Source organism: Ciona robusta, chromosome 1 (genome assembly GCF_009617815.1).
Source record: "Ciona robusta chromosome 1, ASM961781v2".
Taxonomy (NCBI): Eukaryota; Metazoa; Chordata; class Ascidiacea; order Phlebobranchia; family Cionidae; genus Ciona; species Ciona robusta.
The window spans coordinates 12004465-12023595 of NC_143235.1; the positions used below are offsets into that span (position 1 = coordinate 12004465).

Consider the following 19131-nt stretch of genomic DNA (forward strand, 5'->3'; position numbering starts at 1 on the left):
ACTTTTTAAACCCTTTTTAACTAGAATCAAAGCGTTCGTGGAACAAGTTGTTATTTCCTGCCAACTGCATTTACATAAAGAACGTTTTCTCTCATCGTGAATTACCTCGAAGTAAGTATTTGTCCTTTCCTCCCAGACGAGGAAACGTGCATTCAATTACTTTGTTTTGTATTCAGTCTATGGCACTCTAATGACCTTTGTGGAGACACGTTGATTTTAAACTAAAATGCAACATCAGAAGCAACTATTACCAAACAGCGGTCTTTTGCGTAATTAATGTTTGAAGCAACATATATTGAAATTGTTGCAAGTTTTGGTTTATATGAAAAATTGAAACCACGAACTCGCAAAAATGTGATTTAAGATAAAAATACACTATTTTACACTTTTCCAAAAACGAAAAAGACAAATAAAACTTAACAAATTCATTTAAGCTCATTGTGAATCATCTTTTTTTTCTTTATTTTAGACACAAAGGGGGGTCACAGTTTGATTACTCGGTGTTTCTATGACTATGTCTTGGTGATATATACTATATAGTATCTCTATGGTTAAGGCGTAATTTGGGCAGTTACAATTTTACAGTAAAACAGTACAAATTATGCTGAAAGAACACAAACCACGAACTGTAAACATAGTACTAATATTTTAATAATTTCTGTATTTAACGTCGTATTAGTACACTAAAATCATACCGTTTTGGGCGAATTAATTAGGTATGGGACTGGTCAAATCATAGAAACCTAAACATATCTTTAGGTATATGCTGGGTAAAATGCCTTTTCAGCTCTGTGTTGTTGACAGTTATTCCCAGCCAGCCCGCAGAAAAAAAAGGCTCTGCAATACACACATAGCCTTTGCACCGGTGAAAACGTATGGTAAGCTACAGAACGTGACTATTTTGCTTTACCGTTTCAACCAATCACAGCGAAGCAGTGCCCTTTCTCGGAAATTTTCAGCTCTGTATCGATGACGGTAGATTCCTGCAGATCTTGCAAGAACAAAGCACGCTGCAATAACGCTTACATTGGTGGCGTAATATATTTGCTGTGATGGTGCTATTTCTATCTGGTATGGGCATTCCTTTATTAGTACCAAACATGGTTTAAAAATTACCATGGCAGAATCGGTAATAGGTTTTTTCATACTAATTATAAAGTATCTGGGATTGCACAATTTACAGCACTCATAGATATTCCCCGCTAAAGTGGTATATGTTTGTACCTCTTATTAAGTCTGTAGGCTCATTCTAGTTCATAAACATTTACTACTGGTTTAAATATATGATGCACTTCGCTTTGTGTCCTTACAATTGCTCTAACCAAATATTCATTCCTAAAGTTACATATGCAGTTACTCGCAAGGGGACCAAGGTGTTTATACAGACAACCCAATATGCTATATACAACTGCCGTTGCCCCACGAGGATTAACTTGCATTCGTTCAAAACATGGTATTGGCATTCAACCGAAGTAATTCGTCTTTTAAAAGTTTAAATTTAACCTGTATAGAATCGGTAATATATAGTAGGGTTGGAGAAGATGGAATTCGGCGTAAGTCGTGCCCCTTTTTTTAAATCTTCAAATTAACGGTATATCCATTCAATGATGGACGAAAAAATGTTAAAATTCTATTTGACAGTATTTATTCTCACAGTCGAACAGAAAACCTAACAAAGAAGATTACTGTTGTGAGGTATTCAGTTTCGGTGTATTCAGACTACTCTTTTTTTCAATGGTTAAGTTTTTTAACGCTTTTTGAATCTTAAAAGTCCCGAGTTCGTATAGTTTAGTAAAATAGGCTGAAATATTTCGTACAGTTTAAGCTTGTCTGCGGGTTATTTTTATTTATTTTAATAGACCTCCATTATTAAATAAACAAAAAAGTCAAGATTAATTGACAGTATTCTTACGGCTACAAATCGACATATAATCAATTGCTGTATTTAAACATTACAAATCGGCGTTAAATATAAATGCTAGGTGCTAACGGCATACCATTTTACCACACGGTACTAGTAGACCATGATTAAATAAAAAGACTACGTAATCGAGCAGTCGAAACATAATGTGTTTGTTGTTTTATTTATAACAAACAGAATTTTGCCTTGCTTAATTTTGTATTAAACGTTCAAAGAAGCTGTCAGCCACATCGTCAGAAAAGTCAAAGATCTTTTTGTTGGTGTCATAAGGGCCATGTCTTCTATGTAAGCAGCCATCATGAAATCCATCACTTTTTACATAGCAGTTGTCGTAGTCAGCGCTATCGGCCAAGACTGAAAAAGTAGAGTAATTGTTCCAAAAAAAAAACAATAAATAGCCTAACCCCTATATACGGTTATAATTGAATGGATTATGTAACTTATTTATCCTCGCGGGAACGAGTCATAACACGAATGTTATATTTTATACGACTCATTACCGCTTACAAGATTTGTTAGTTTTGTTTAAACATCACACAAAGTATACACTATTTTGCTTTAAATTAATTCCCATTGGCTGATGCACGATTTTTATATGATTTGTAACAGAAAAAGTTAGAGTTGTTATCTAAAGTTATATAGCAAAAAAATAAATTACTATTTTGCATCGGCGCTTCACTTTTACGATCAGCCCAAGCGGTCGTGAGGACCGAAAGTCCGATGACAAGCATGAGGAAAAACGCTGACTTATTCATCTGTATAGAAACAATATCAGTTACACTCACACTTACAAGCCAAATAAACCTAACTAACTTAATTTACTAACTTCGGAATGGAGATAAATATGATATCGTGTGGGAACTCATTGCCTTTTATTTCAAATGGGACAGTTACAATAGGCAGAACAGTGATTTCCGAAACGACCTGTTTTCAAAGAAAGAAGTTCTTCATTACATCCTGGTTTTTTAAATCCCTTATTTTTCCGCCTGCAAACATTGCAACATCTGGTAATTCGTCGGTTTGATAACTGGACTAAATAGTCATATAGTGTATGCAGCCCTAACTATATATATGTTTGCAGCATATCTTTACACTTACGAAGGTGTTTTATAATTATAGTTATAGTAGGGTGGAGCAAATTGGGACACGTTTTCATCCCCTTTTCTCCGCATTTTTTTGCGTAGCAACTCTAAAAGAGCGCTGTTAATTGCTACGGTTTACCATTTTACCCTATAGGCTACACTATACTACACTAAAATGGTATATATTACACAGGCTTTCCTAATCTATAAATTCTCCATCAACTAAATTGGTGTTTCGATCTTTCGGTTTAAATATTCCATTTTTGTATTCAAAACTGCTGATCAAATATTAGTTACATCATTCACACTCACAAGTTAAATAAACCGACCTTACTTTAATAAAGATGATATCGTATGATAAATAGCACTGCCTTTTATTCAGTTATTGTATTTTTGATTTTGGACAATCAAACTGCTGATCGTTGTTTAAAATTTAGTGCTGTGTAATCTTTATAATAAACATTACTTTGTCCATACGTTTCCTTCTGACTGAAATATGTGACCACGTGATTTCTCAGTTTGTGTTAATTTCTTTTTGCGTTTTTTTTTCACCTGCTCACCTCCTTAATTGAATTTTTTGGGTAGTTCTCCACTGGGCTACACTGGACGAAACTATGTGTTTATATGACGGTTTATAAACCACAAGGGAACAACATAATTTCGTGTTATTTACGTGTATTTCTAATATTGAAATTAATCATTAATCAAAGAATTAAGACTTTAAAATGTCCCGTCTTATCCTGTGTGTTTGTGAATAATTGAAATTATAATACTGTAGTACTAGTTCGTGGTATCACCCAAAAAACGCTGTATATTTTAAATTTTGGAAATATTGGACAATATGTGCTGAAATTTTCCGTCTTATGGTCTACTATATTATAATAGAGCATATATAGGTCATATAGAAAGACTACACAATCGAGCAGTCAACGCATATGTGTTGTTGTTTTATTGATAACAACAGGCAGAATTTTGCAATGTTCAATTTCTTAATAAACTTTCAAAAAAGCTGTCAGCCACATCGTCAGAAAAGTCTTTCATGTTGGTGTCAAGTCTTCTCTGTATACAGCCATCATAAGACACATCACTTTTTGTAAAGCAGGGGTAGTAGCCACTATCGGCCAAGACTAAAAGAGTAAAAGAATTTTTCAAAAGCTGTCACTTGGTCGTAAAGACAGTCGTACCACGGTTGTTCTATTTTATATAACTCGTGCTCGCTTACGATGTATAGTAGGATGGGGAAGATGGGACATCTTTATTACATATTATCCAAATATCCCGATCGTGTTTTAAACAATTAACAACGGTCTATAGGAGTCGTGAGAATGCGGTTTTATAATTCTCTGAATTCTCTTTAATTGTTTACTAGCAAATGAGACAAGAAAAAGAAAAGGTGTCCCATCTTTCCCACCCATTATATTTTACTCCTATTTAAACATCGAAAAAATATACACTATTTTGCTTCAATATAGTTTACATTGGTTACTAAACTTGCTGGTCGTAATTTTTAAAGCTTATGTTTTGCAATCGAAGAAACAAGTATATTATGTTATAAATAGCAAACAATTAAATTACTGTTTTGCATCGCCTCTTGGTCTTTTCGACGACCAAAAGCGTATGTGGTTTTGGTAAGGACCAAAAGTCCGAAGACAAACATTAGGAAATACGCAGACTTGTTCATCTGTAGAAACAAATATTAGTTACATCATTCACACTCACAAGTTAAATAAACCGACCTTACTTTAATAAAGATGATATCGTATGATAAATAGCACTGCCTTTTATTCAGTTGTTGTATTTTGATTTTGGACAATCAAACTGCTGATCGTTGTTTAAAATTTAGTGCTGTGAAATCTCTATGATGTACATTACTTTGTCCGTATGTTTCCTTCTAACTGAAACGACCACGTGATTTCTCATTTAATTTCTTCCTGTGGATTTTCTAGCTAATTAGTCATCAGTGAATTAAAATTCTCTTTTGTAGTTTTCCACGCTGGTAGTGTTTATAGCGGTTTACAAACGATTTATCCAAAAATCGTTATATAAGAAGGTTTTTTTGTAGGTTTGCCTGATTGTCCGGCGCCGTGGAATGGTGGTTAGCGCGCCTGCCTGTAACCCAGAGGTAATGGGTTCAAGGCTCGTCGCTACTACCATTGTGGGTGTATGTGTCCTTAGGCAAGACACTTAACGGCAATTGCTCCAACCCAGTAGTCACTAATGGGTTGTCCAATTTATCAGCTATACATAAAAAATGAAAATGTCCCCCAAAATACATTCACTCACAAAGTAATATATAAATGAGAACTCGTAAGCTGGCACGAGGTGCTAAACCCGTGTGATAACGACTGCCGTTTTCCGGCAACGCGAGGATAAAGTAAGTTTTCATTACACCTAAAGCCCTATGGTATCATATCATGACAGTTAACAAGCTGGTAAAAAAAATATTGGGAAATTCTAACTTAGTGTTTAATTTAATGGTTATACCAATATTTGACACTAAGTAAAATACTCTACCAAGCGTGGTAACCAGAAGTAAAAATAATAGAATACATTTAAGTACAACTTCATTGCCCGAAGTGTTTATGTGGTAAAATTGCTAAAACGCAATACACAAATAACCTGTAAAACAATAAATGCATAACCTAAACATGTGATTTACTGTGTTATTGTTTTATTTAAATGGCGGCCCAACAAATACACTTAAATTGGTTTAACAACTTTGCGATAATTTCCACAAAAAAAATGGTAAAAAGAGCAGATGTAAATAATGAAAGAGCATGTTATAATTAACACGCCAGACTTACAATAGCTCGTATGTTACATATATCATGCAAGTTGTCTAAGTATCACCAGGTATTTTCCCATCAACAACAAAAACTGTACTTTTAGCTCAGAAATCGCTGAAAATAGTGGTTGCAATTGTGTAACAGTACCAAACATATTTTCATTAAATATGTAGATTTTATTGGAGAAAATATAAGTGAACTGTCTTCTTCAGTTCGTTTTCTGGTTCTTGGTTGTTTTACTTGTTTGTTAGGGTCACTTGAGGCACCTTTCAAAATAAACTGACCCCACATAACCCCCTCTCATTGACCGAACAACGTTTTGTGAAAATTGTCTTTTGTTTGTACTCAAAACCTCAGCTGCTTCTTTGTTTAAAGGGTCTTCTGGGTTGGGTTCCTAGAAAATAATAAACATATAAAGTCAGGGGTGATTAAGGGTTCACAACGCCCCCTTGTTGTAAAATATTGTATATATATAGTAAAGTGGGGTAATAAAAAACAATGGGGTACTTGGGGTAGGAAAGGACAACCCCCTAGCCAGCTAAAAAATCATTTTAATTGCAAAGAGCTTTTGTGTGTAGATAGGACATTTATTTGGCTTTTTTATATATAATAAGTAGTCAGGGGTGATTCAGGGTTCACAACACCCCCCACGTTGTAAAAATTGTATATATATATATATATATATACATATCTATACATAATTTAGTTTTTTTTCTATATTAATAATATTTTTTCTTTGAAATCGCTGTTTCAATATCTAATTCCTTGTTTTAGTTTAATTATTTTTCATTATATTAAAATAGGTCATTAAGGTGTAAAAGGCATTGAATTTATTTTTCTGGTTGTGACACTGTACGTAATCCAAACCATGCAAGAAGACAAAAAAATTAATAATTAAAGTTGAAAATGGAAATGTAAAGCATTATTTTAATTTCAAATGCATAATTTACAGAAAATCTATGCATTGTGCACAGAGGTAACAGCCTAACATGGGCGATGGGCATGTATGCATGTCCTGTAATGGAATATTATTGCTATATAAATAGTTCAGTTTCACATAGTAACTGGCAAACTGATTTCATTGGATTAACAGATAACAACATGGAATATTTTATTAAGGTTTTTTTTTTTAATTTAGTTAGAATTTTGTTTTATTGCAGCTTTTATATCAAAGAACTAATTTTGACATTTCTGATTTTTCAGCTAATCATGTCAGTAACATCTTAAATAATTACTAATGATTAGTTAACCTTCTGTGTTGCATTTTAAATCAGTTTGCTAACCCTATTCCAAGCATAGGCACCAAACCTGGGGCGGCAGAGTATGCTTTCCTGCAGTGCATAAACCAGCACACATTACAACGAAAGATTTTTTTTTATGGGAATAATGGTTTGACCATACTTGTATACCCTGCTTTTCAAAATGTTTGGCGCCAATATTATATTATAAGTGAAAATATCACTGACCAGGAAAAGATATTGTATTCCATATATGACAGAATTGATTGTTAGAACTGGTTTCCAATCTTCACGCAAGATGTTTAGACAAACATTCCCTTCAAGGTCAATATTGGGATGATATACCCTTGTTTCGCACTTCACCTTGGGTGCCTCGTGTGGGTAACTTAAACCAACCTGTAACCAACACAAATTAACAATTTATCAATTAAAAAATTATTGCCTTAAAAATCGTATATAAAGTTTGGAAAAATTTTAACAGGTAGGGTATGCAATTCATAAAATTAGCATTATCAGTAGTGAATGTAAGTTATTTATCCTTGCAGGGCAGGGCAGGGACAGTCGTTTCATGTTCTTTTGCAGCAGTTGGACACACCTGGTGCCTGCTTACGAGTTTCCATGTATGTAACTTTGTAGGTAGTTATAGTTACTGTATATTTTTGTGGGTAGTTATAGTTTTTTTTTCATGGAATAAACTTGCTTTTAATGACAGATCAAATATTCAATCTAAATGATTAAAACTATATTTTACATCAATAAAACCATGTGAGAACCAGGTAAGATTACCGTAAAAGAGAAGGTAAATTCACCACCAACGTAATACCCTTCATCGGGATTTATAATAAGTTTAAACTTAAGAAGATTGTTGGGGTCGGGAAACTCAGTCTTGCAAGTCTTAGGTAGTTGAAGCTCATTCAAATCTGTATTGCAAGAAAGAAATGTAAATTTTGATAATGGACAATGGCGAACATTGGGTATATAATCGGGGGTCTGGCTACTAGTTTATGGGTTTTGGCCCATTAATTTAGACATTCCACAAGGGACTATTTGGGTGGAGAAGTGTGTCTTGACCAAGAACACACACGCCCAAAATGGGTATTATGGAACAATAAAGTTTACAAAATATGATATAACATCAATTGCGATATCAGTGCCAAATATATTCAATACAAGCTAATAGATAAACAATCCACATTAAATTGACATTAATTTAAACTGCATGTTATGTTTTACAATAAATTTGACTTGTTGTCAAAAGGGTTCTACAACAAAACAATCACCAACCTTTGGTGAGGCGTAGCTGAGCAGCAGTTGGTTTACTTTTCCCTGCATGGGATCCTCCAACGGCAACTTCATCTTTCTTTTGTTGTTTTAAAGAAAATAATTTGATCATCTTCTTTATCAATTGAGGACCATATACGGTTGTATAGATTTGTTTATGCTGCTCGCACCACGGACTGCTGTATTATACTGTCAACGAAAAGGCTTATGTTTGTCGACACAAACTTTGTATTTCAACGACTATACTTGATTAGTCCGATGTCTCACACAAGCATATCATCAAAATAAACAAAGCAAACGCAACCAAATGGAACAAAAAAAGAAAGATTTTTACGAAAAAGGAATCTATTATGGGCACGTCTGTTTTAACTGAAACTATTTTTACATCGTAACGTAACATATTACTATTGTATAATGGAATTATATAATAATTTAGGTGCGGGAAAACGTATTTAAACTAAAAATATGCTTTTTTGTTGAATAATTTTAAAATGTTGCAATAGAGACATGGCGAAATGACTTTATCAACGTGGATATCATCCGTGTACATATTTCTTAACTTTCAGACGACATCCGCGCTCACAGTGAGACGAAGTACAATTACTTTTTATTTTTAGCAACTTCCAACCAGTTTCTGAAGGTTTAAGGTGCAATTTCTGAAGGTTTGAGTCGCAATGGCCTTTAAGGGAAAGAGCAAAAATGCATCACACCTTGAAAATCTTACCCTCACGGTGAATGAGAAAATTTTACGCGAATGCCACAATCTCTACACGGAAGACAAAATTGGTAAGTTAACGTTGTGTATAAAACACATTTGTTGGAATTTTGGCTATAAATCTGCATTATTGTTAAAAATCTGCACATTAAATGTGCATCAAGTACCAGTACATTATAAATCTATATACCCTTTACATAATTATGCAAGTGCATGAATGGTTATTTACTTTAAAGAAGCATTTTTCAAAATAAATATATTTATATATATATATTCCTTTAATGTTATAGAAATTTTGTTTTTATATAGTTTTTTGTTCATATAGGTCTAATTTCCATTGCTGGAGATATTGATATCCACTTGTTAGCACCAAGGAAAAAAATTACTGTTCTGCTGATTGGGAATCACTCTGCAGGGAAAAGTTCATTTATTAATTGGTTGGTTACATTACATACCAGTCTAAAGAATATAGCAGTTCCTGACGAGATCTTGTGCATTGAGACAGTTATTTTTTCGCAAGCATGTGTTTATTAAAAATCGACATGTAAAGCACATACATTCCTAAATCACATTAGGAAATCCCACTTAATTTGCCACAGATTTTGTTTATTGTTAATTAATTGGCTTGCCTTGGACAAATTATGACATGCATAACCAAAGTTTGTAAACAATATCCCTGTGCCATACTCTTGCAGACAGGGTTATAAACACATACATATAAGAAATATATATACTAACCTAATATATAAAAAGTATGTTGTAAAGCATTTGTGCTTATGCTGTTATACAGTATTTTTCCTGCTGGTGACAGTGACATTTTTATTTAAAATATTTGTCCCTGATATCCTTTGTGTAATTTTGGAAAATAAGTCAGACGGCTGTATTTAATTACGTTTAAATTTTGATCCATATATACATCTTAGTATTTTAATTATCCAGGTATGTAGAGGAGCATATACAACGAACTGGTGTAGCAATTGAAACTCAAGGCTTCACTATCGTTACAAGCGGCAGAAAACGTGAATCCCTAACTGTAAGTTAGTCTATTAAAATATAAATAAATTCTAATTATTTTAATACAGTTTTACCATAACCTTAAGTCTATTAAAACATAAATAAATTGTAAATATTTTTTTACAATTTTTATTTATTAACATACATGGTACGAATTATTGTACCATACTTAATATGCTAATGTTCATATATTTCACTTAGGGAAATGCCACTCTACATTTGTACCCTCATCTCGAGCCATTGCAAAACAAACCCGGTAAGAATAAACGAATATATTTACTACAGAATTTAATTTTGTTTATTAAATGTGTGTAAGTACTGAAGTAACATAGCACCTCTAAATGTATAAAAAGGTATATGGGCTAGATATTTAAGCTATACAGTAGGGTGGGGGAAGATGGGACACTTTTTGACTCTATTTTCTCATCCCATTTAATAGTAAACAAGGAACATTCAAAGATTTATAAAACTATTTCCTCACGACTCTTATAGACCATTGTTAATTGTTTAAAACACGATCGGGATATTTGGATATTATGTGCTAAAGGTGTCCCATCTTCCCCCACCCTACTATATATATATATTTGTAAATTGTAATAATAATAGACCTTACTTAGAAGTTGGTGTGATGGACATTGAATGTTTGTGGTTAGATTGTCTTTCGTTAACATATATCAAAAATGATAACATTTATAAGTTGTGCCTTAACTTTTTATTTTTTATTATTAGGAGTTTTTTTTATTATTTTTATTTAGAAAAAAATTGTTGTTTTTTTTATTATTTATATGTGTTTTTTTATTACTATTAAGAGTATTTTAATATTTAGGAGTAATGGATTATGTAACGACTGAAATTACAACTTCGAAACAAAAGAAATTTAACCTGGTAACTTTTATTGATACACCGGGATTGGTGGATGGAGACATGAAATATCCGTTTGATGTAAATGAATCTATCTTGTGGTTAGGAAAACAAATTGCTGATCGGGTGTTCGTATTCTTTGATCCTATAGGGTAAGCTTACTGTTAATACAATCTGGTTAGAAAAAGTCCACTTTACACAGTTATAATATGGTTCTAAAATGTTATGGCAAAATTTGGCCCAAATCTTTGGTCCTATGATATATCATGCTGCAGGCCTTCACCCACAAAGAATAGAAAGCTTCCCAAACTGTTACATTTTTTACAAAAGTGTTTTTTGGTGTTTGCTCATGCTTTTTCGATTTTTTATTGAAATATTTCCTATTTTCCTACCAGCCAAGCTCTATGCAAACGTACATTGAACATTGTGGAACAACTGAGCGAAGACCACGCAGAAATCATGAAGTTTTACCTCAGTAAAGCTGATGAAGCTGGCCATGAGAGTGACAGACAGGTGCATTATCTTAACTTATGATTTTTTCAGTTAATCAACTATTTCTTTGATACAATGTGGTATTGTACTTTTGTCTGTGATATATTTTGAATGTAGGACTGGTGATTTAAACAACATATAAAGCACCACTAGCCTAGGACAAGTGCTTTGCCCAAAGCTCCCACATACATATGATAAGTTGCCCCATGGATCTTCCTATCCATATCCTCTAGGTTAAAGGTAGACGTGCTAACAGCCACTGTGCTAAGACGCCAGAGTTTTGGTGTTTTAAAAAGGTGTATTTTTCAGAGGGTGATGATGCAGATTGTGCAAGAGCTTTGCAAACGTCCTAATCTAAACCGTACTGGCTTTGACATGCCTACAATCTACATTCCTAGCATGGGAAAAACAAGCAAATGTGTCAATCAAATAGAGGATGTAAGTTTTTAATTTCTCATATATTAACTACCAGCTGTCATGTTATAACCTCACTGCTAAAATTTGCAAAAGTTATGATTAAAAACCAATATTTCTATTTGGCAGCGTGTATTTTGAATGTGATTACAAAACATTACAACAAATTTATGTCTGTATAAAAGGTGTAAGGAAAAACTTCACTGCTAAGTTATTATTTAGAATCTTAGCAAAGTTATTATTTGTAAACCATTATATTTTGCATTTTAAAATTCAAAGAATCACTGGATATTACAACAAATTTTTGTCTATAGGTGTGTAAGGAAATTGATAAAACTATCAACACAACAATCCAAAATACATTAAACAAGTTGGAAAAAGATTGCACAGATATTTCTACCAAGATTGATACGTTGATAGAAGAAGACAAGTAAGACATATATTCTATTTTGCAAATTATATAAATAATATGTTTTGTTTATACTAAACATAAAAAAGTTGTTTAATATTTTTTGAATTTGTTGTGTTCTGTTCGAAATGTTGTAAAAGTAAAAATCATGGTAATTCTATTAAGTATACAGCTGAAGCCATTTAAATTTGCAATGGCATATGAATAAGTCTAATGTATGTATTTTCTTTAGTGCTGCATGTTCTTACAACTTGCGAGCGAAAGGCAAGGGTTTCATGTATGCTTCGGTCGGTTCCATTCTACCACTATTATTATTTGGTAACTTCTTGGCCATTGCTTTGCCGAAAGAATCATTGGAAGCTGCGTTAGGAGTTACGGGAGCAGAAGCATTAGCAAAATACACAGTAAGTGTCACTAGATATTTTACTGCTTTTTTACAGAGAGGATGATGGCATTTCAGATCTCTCTCAAAATAATTTTGCCATTTTAGGCGAAATGGATAAATTTCTCTCAAAATTATTTTATGTTGCATACATTTTGTAACACTGTGTAATTGTTATCTGTTACTACATCTGTTTAACCCTTTGGGGACGAGATATATTTTAACAAATTTTCATTTTTGACCGACTGTCACATATTGCTCTCTAGCGACACAGGTGTTTGTGCTGGCGAAATAAGATCAATTAGACTTTTGTTCTTTGGAAAAATTGCTACAAGATTGTATTTTGATTTTTTTGATGACGTCATCAAATTTTGAATGACGTCATCCTAAATCTTGTATTTATGTGTAATTTGGGTTTTTAGGTAAAAAATACATAAGGAATCTAGTGCAAAGTTGATTCCTGGTTTGTTTACTACCTAACTAAAATGATTGTTTGAATTGGTGACGTCAAAGGGGTCAATTACGTCACTTATAACCTGATGACGTCATTTTTTGAAAGTTCATTTTCGCTAAAATCGTAACAAAACTTGCCAAAACCGATTTATTATGAATGTAAAGGTAGAAACAACATGCAGAAGCAAAATGAAGTTAGATTATACACACAAAAACATAATTTATGTAAAAATTGCTTCAGAATACCTAAAAAACTTGCAAAAACAGCTGACATAGCCGTTTTTACGCAAAACCACATTTTTAACCGGTAACTTAGACGGGGAAGCCCCAAAGCAACATAGAGATCAAATAAAATCGCTTTTATTGGACAGAATGACGTTAAAACCTTGATTTTTGGGCAGAATATAGACCATCTTCTTAAAAAATACATTACGGTTTTCAAAACAAGTTTGGTAAAAACTTTTAAATGCTATGATGCCTTTTTCAAACGTTATATTGGTGGATAATTCCTTCCTCTTTCAAATAAAACCAACTGTAAGAAATTTTACCTACTATAAACAAAATTATGAACTTTTATGTGAACACCTGTTTCAAAATGCATATTTGCACTACTCGTCCCTAAGGAGTTAAGCCTTTTCTACCCTATTACACTACTTCCTTATTATCTGTAGCTTATTTAACCGGAACTTGATTAACTAGTTGTACACTAATCGGATTTGTATTGTTAAAATACAAAGAAACAAACAAACTAAACAAAGAATCAAACAAACTAACTGCTTTGTACAATATAAATGTGAACCAGACACTCAGACAGTAATAGGTGCTTATGTAATCATTGTTTTACCAATTTACTGGTTAAATATTTTTAATCTAAAACCCATGCCGTATTTAGCCTAAATCCTATGTCCCTGATAAAGACCACACTTATATAAAATATAATCTGTAAAATTTATGTTATTAGTCTCCTGTTGGGACACTGTGGACACTAATACCTTCAAACTACCACAATCATGCTGCCTGTCTCTTCATTTTCCTCACACTTCTTCTTCTGCTGGCTGCACGATTTGCGGCGCGATCGATGCCCACGTTATCACGGAAAAGAAAACGATCGTTGGTAGAAAGGAAAAGCTATGTTCAGAATCATGTCAAAACCAAAAAGGTAATGAATAGATTAAGTGGCGGAATTATTCACGGCTGTCTTTTTGCTGCTGATTTCCTTTCCTCGTTGTTTTTAACTTTTAAAATATGATTTTTGCTAACATTTATAAAAAGATGAATAAAAAATTATGTTATGTAATTACTAAGTTAAAATACCATAACCAACTTAAGCTGCCGCAAAAAAAAATAAGATTCATGCACATAGTTATCGTTTTGTGCAAAAAAGCTTTTATTATCGTTTTGTGCAAAAAGATTACCTTTTTGGCTGTCCCTGTGAATATTCACTCTTACAAAAACAAACGTTTTCTTACACCATTTTACCACTTAAAATATAGTACAGTGGGGGAAGACGGTACACCTTTTTTTAAAGTATTATAAAAACGTATCCCCACAACTCCTTTAAAACACAACCAGGATATTTGGATTATGTGCTAAAAGTGTCCTGTCTTCTCCCACCCTACTATATGGATTATTCTATCAGTTGCTTTACCACAACTATCTCTACAGGCTGCATTATACAAGGAATATCTTCAGCAGAGTGTTGCTGCTCACGACATATAACCTTTCTCTCTGTGGCCCCACACCTACTAGATAATTCACCAATAGCATATGTTGTGTAGTAGTAAAGAAAACAAAGTAGCTTCAAAACCATGAACATCTCTCTGTTTCTAGTATTAAAACTCCTACAATTTCCCTCAATTCTAATTCTCAGCCATCTAAAAAATGTAAATCTGCAAATAGCTTAGGAAATGTCTGGCATATTTTTTTTAATTAAATCCCTTGCAGAACACTGTCTCAGATGATAGATAGTTTGATGTTTTTGTATTCTGAAGTACATTTTCAAATCTCGTTCAATTATCTTTTTTGAATATTTTGTCGAAGTTCAATGTATTTTCTATCTACTGTTCAAATTTAAAGTTTAAACAGTATGTTTTAGTATGCATAATATTCAACTATTAACAAGATGAATTAAAAAATGGTATGCGAGCTTATTTGTCTCTCCACTTTGCTGTAGAAGAAGTTTGAAGTGTTATTCTAAAATTTGTGACCTACTTCTGCTATTGTTGCCAACTCATTGTTTACAAAACCTGTTTTCTCTCTGTTTGTAATCTGCAATAATAAAACCTAGCAAAGAGCAAACTCTGTGTACCCAGTTGAACCAGCTAGCTTAGGGACATCATGATTGTTGTGCTGAGTGCCATTCATTCAGCTCTTGCATAACTTCTTGAGCAAGCGTAGCAACTTGCCAATACAGTGCGACTAGAAATTTTATATTATATTGAAGAAGTAGAACTCATTTATTCTCTGGTGGCAGTGCAATGACAGTCGTTATATTACCTATTGAAATTTTAAAATAAGCTACCAGACAGTGTATATTGTGTTTATGTTATAATGAAAGAACAAGTGTTAACTTCTTATTCTCGCGTGGCAGTGCCATGACAGTCGTTATGTTACTGAGTCAATCTTTTAAACAAAGTTTCAGACAGTGTATTTTTTATTCAAGTCAATCTACTTTTTTAGATTAGAAAATCTGTAGTTTGACTTACCAGTATAACCTGCAGTTCCCAAAAGACCAAGAGTTAATACAATGTTAAATATCTGTACGACAATGTTCAGAATATGAAACATCTTGCAGGGTTGATTTCCTATAAAAAATATATATATTTGACCACTTATCTGTTAAGTTAACTGACTCATAGCTGTAATTTGGGCGTGTTTTATTAAATTATTCTTCCAGTTCCTATTATGCCTAATATATTGTATTAATTGGGTAATTTGAGTAATCTTTCATTTGTATAGTCTTGTATCATACAATCTAACCTAATGTATATTATAGTAGGGTGGGGGAAGATGGAACACCTTTAGCACATAATACCAAATATTCAGATTGTGTTTTATACAATTAACAAAGGTGTATGAGAGTCGTGGGGATACTTTTTTATAAAGTTCTTTGTTTACTACCAAATGGGAAGAGAAAATAGGATTGAAAAGGTGTCCCATCTTACTAGTGCTATAAACCAACTACTATCTAGTGCTGGACTTCCCAAAACCGTGACCATTGCCGTGCATAGTTTATACTAATAACCATGAATGGTAGCGAAAAAATTGAATAGGGGTTGGGAAGCTCTGGAATGGAATTCTCGGCTATCGACTAAACTAGGCACATCCTAATTTCGATTTGGATTTTTTTAGTCGCTCTACAAAAATTTAGTCAGTAAATTTTGACCGTCTTAACTTCTGTAATAAGAAACGCACATAATTTAGTTAGTCGACTAAACTTGAAAAAAACACCGCCTTAATTTCCAGTCGGCCAACTAAAGAACGTAGTAACCAATAGTTACCGCGACCGATTATAGTTTAGTCGGTAGCCGAGAATACCAACCCCGGTCTAGTAGAAATACCTCTGCTCTCCTGAGTGATTGTACTTAATTTAGAAGGACATCTTTCATCTGAGGTAATCCTACGAATACATCTCGGTTCATCGGGACAAATACCTGACACACATTGTGTGGATTGTACCGCTGTGTCTCTAAGAAATCAAAATTGAATGTTACTACATAAAAAAATATGTTAATTTAGATAAAGTAAATACGAATACTGGCATATTATTGGTTCAGACAAAAGTATATTCATACTTGTACGGCCAAATTAAATTATGTTACTTCTGACTTACAAAAAATGTATTGCATTGAATGAACCCATGGGGTAAGATGGTCCAAATTTGGTCTCTTTTATTGTTTCATTGAAAAAAAATTACAGAAACATATAACTGTATCTGGCATCTTTACGACTCTAAAAGGGCATTGCTATTATTCAAATATATGATTAGGATATAAAGAAAATTAATTATGTGCTAAATTGCTAATGGTATCCATCTAACCCCACAGTACTTAAGAACTATGCGTGGAATATACATTTCACAGGCACTAAAACTTTATACACACAGGGGAGGCAGCGGCAGGGATAGTTAGAAATACATTTATAGAGGACAAACCTAACTTATTGGTTTAAATGTTTACTGAATAATGCAATGCAGAAAATTTCAGAATGAGCCCGCACACCCTGCCACTCCAGGTTTGGTGCCTATGCATAGTACGATAGTACTGTGGGATAAGATCATAAACCCTGTTCTGAACAATGAACAACGGTCTTACAGTCGTGAGAATGTGAATATTTAATTTTGTAAACACTAAATAATTTTGGTTTATAGCAAAATGTGACAGGAAAAAGTTTGAAACATGTCCCATCTTACCCCACCATACATTGATACATAATACTGTACAATAGCGAGTAGTTCTACAGTTTATGCAATTTAGGCATATTACTTTGGGACTGTGGTGAACGGTAGACCTTCCCCCTCAGTGACTGTTTCCAATAGGGCAGCTGGTACTCCGCGCTTGACTAATAAGTCGGACAACGTTGTCTTGATGTGGTTTTCTTCAATGTCTTGCGCAAGAAAAGATGCAATTGTTGACTCGGAGGGCGATACTGTAAGATCCGTTGCGTCTTGTGTTGCCAGTGGTTTATCTTGATTAGTGCTGTTGCGGCGTTGGTTTAAGCTGTCTCGTCGTTCAGCTGGCAGTATCGGGTCGACGTCATTGTGTATTTGCGGCTGCGCTTCGCCGGAAAAACCGAACTCGTGCGCCTTTTGCCGAAAGTAACCGAGAATAGATCTTTTATTTGTTATGGGGTGTAGGTTTCGTGGAAAAGACACGTCTCGGTCGACTGGTTGATAAAGAGGGTTCTCTGTGATATCAGCGGCACAACAAGCATCTGATCGACATGGTTCTGATATCATGTCTCTTGATGTTCCTGACTTGGCCGGAGGCATGTTTTCGTTTTGGTCTATGATGTATTCTCTGGATTTTCTTCGAAAAAACTCGAATTCTTGATTTGAACCACACGGTTGCAACTCAGGCTCAGCGGTTTTTTCATTCTTTACATAATCGTCTTCCCATTTGTAATCTTCATAATCCTGAGCGACGTGATCAACAAGTGCTTTGCGATTGCCTCTTTGACACTCAGGGTTTGGGTCGTTTCTTGCGCAGCATTGTTTTGCACGGCAAGGCATAGTTTGTTTTTGTTTTTCGTCTTTATTCGCTTGTGCATGGGGCACACTCGGCAATGTCTCGTCGGGGGCAAAATATTGTTTTGAAGATTTAATAAACAGTTGTAAATCCTCCAGACTTTCGTTTACCATGCCTGTTTTATCGAATTTACTATCGTTAGTACATTCTCCAATTGGAACATCGTAAAAGTAACTTTCTTCTTCATTTGCCGTGTTCGCACTATCGCAAAGATTTGCTGCTGTCGAACTGTGTAGGTTAGCTCCCATGGTATTACAACTACTGTTTTGTTTTTGTCTCTGCTGGTCAAGCAAACGTTTCATGCGTGCAACCGCAGTTTCGCCAGTCTCCATTTTTCTAAAAGATACGCCAAGATTCGCAGCAGTTTCCCTTTCGTCTTGAAAAGGCTGAAACTGTACAGCGCGAAAATTACTGGGGGCTAATCGCCTGTCCGGTGTGTTGAATTTAACACCTTTGCCGACTTTTTGATCATTGGGATTTCGGTCCATTTTGCACCAAATTGGCATACCACTTCCGCAAGGAACATCCGTGTTATTCTGTTTATTCAGATCTTCGGTCAAACTAGATATTTCTGCGACTGTTGGTACTGGAGATGCTTTTCCTTGGTCTTCATCGCTAAATACGGGTATATCAGAGCTAGTTACTGTCTCCCAAAATGAAAACATCTTGTTTCGCCAATGCCTTATTTTAACAGCTGTACTTTTGTGTGTAAAGTAAACTAATGTCTGATTTTTAGAGATTTTTACCCGTTAAGTTGTGACACAGGCGGTATTATGACGTAATACAAGATACGGTTCACAGCGCATGACCTTTTTACATAAAACAGCACACGTTGAA

The 19131-nt window shown here is 34.0% G+C and overlaps 3 protein-coding genes across 3 annotated transcripts; 1 reads left to right on the forward strand and 2 right to left on the reverse strand.

Moving 5' to 3' along the window:
• Positions 1-5657: 5657 nt before the first annotated feature.
• LOC149743282 (NEDD8-conjugating enzyme Ubc12-like) lies at positions 5658-8589 on the reverse strand. Its single transcript, XM_089889355.1, has 4 exons — positions 8312-8589; positions 7814-7947; positions 7256-7423; positions 5658-6183 (listed from the first exon to the last, which is right to left on the reverse strand). The coding sequence occupies exons 1-4, from the start codon at positions 8418-8420 to the stop codon at positions 6043-6045; spliced, it is 552 nt and encodes a 183-aa protein (XP_089745481.1). The 5' UTR covers positions 8421-8589; the 3' UTR covers positions 5658-6042.
• A 337-nt stretch (positions 8590-8926) lies between these two features.
• LOC149743283 (uncharacterized) lies at positions 8927-15346 on the forward strand. The gene is made up of 11 exons (XM_089889344.1): positions 8927-9094; positions 9349-9460; positions 9963-10056; positions 10239-10293; positions 10864-11050; positions 11294-11411; positions 11700-11828; positions 12119-12234; positions 12446-12617; positions 14010-14207; positions 14714-15346. The coding sequence occupies exons 1-11, from the start codon at positions 8983-8985 to the stop codon at positions 14765-14767; spliced, it is 1347 nt and encodes a 448-aa protein (XP_089745470.1). The 5' UTR covers positions 8927-8982; the 3' UTR covers positions 14768-15346.
• LOC149743284 (uncharacterized) lies at positions 11920-18959 on the reverse strand. The gene is made up of 4 exons (XM_089889342.1): positions 17533-18959; positions 16609-16736; positions 15754-15852; positions 11920-15466 (listed from the first exon to the last, which is right to left on the reverse strand). The coding sequence occupies exons 1-4, from the start codon at positions 18957-18959 to the stop codon at positions 15384-15386; spliced, it is 1737 nt and encodes a 578-aa protein (XP_089745468.1). The 3' UTR covers positions 11920-15383.
• Positions 18960-19131: the final 172 nt, after the last annotated feature.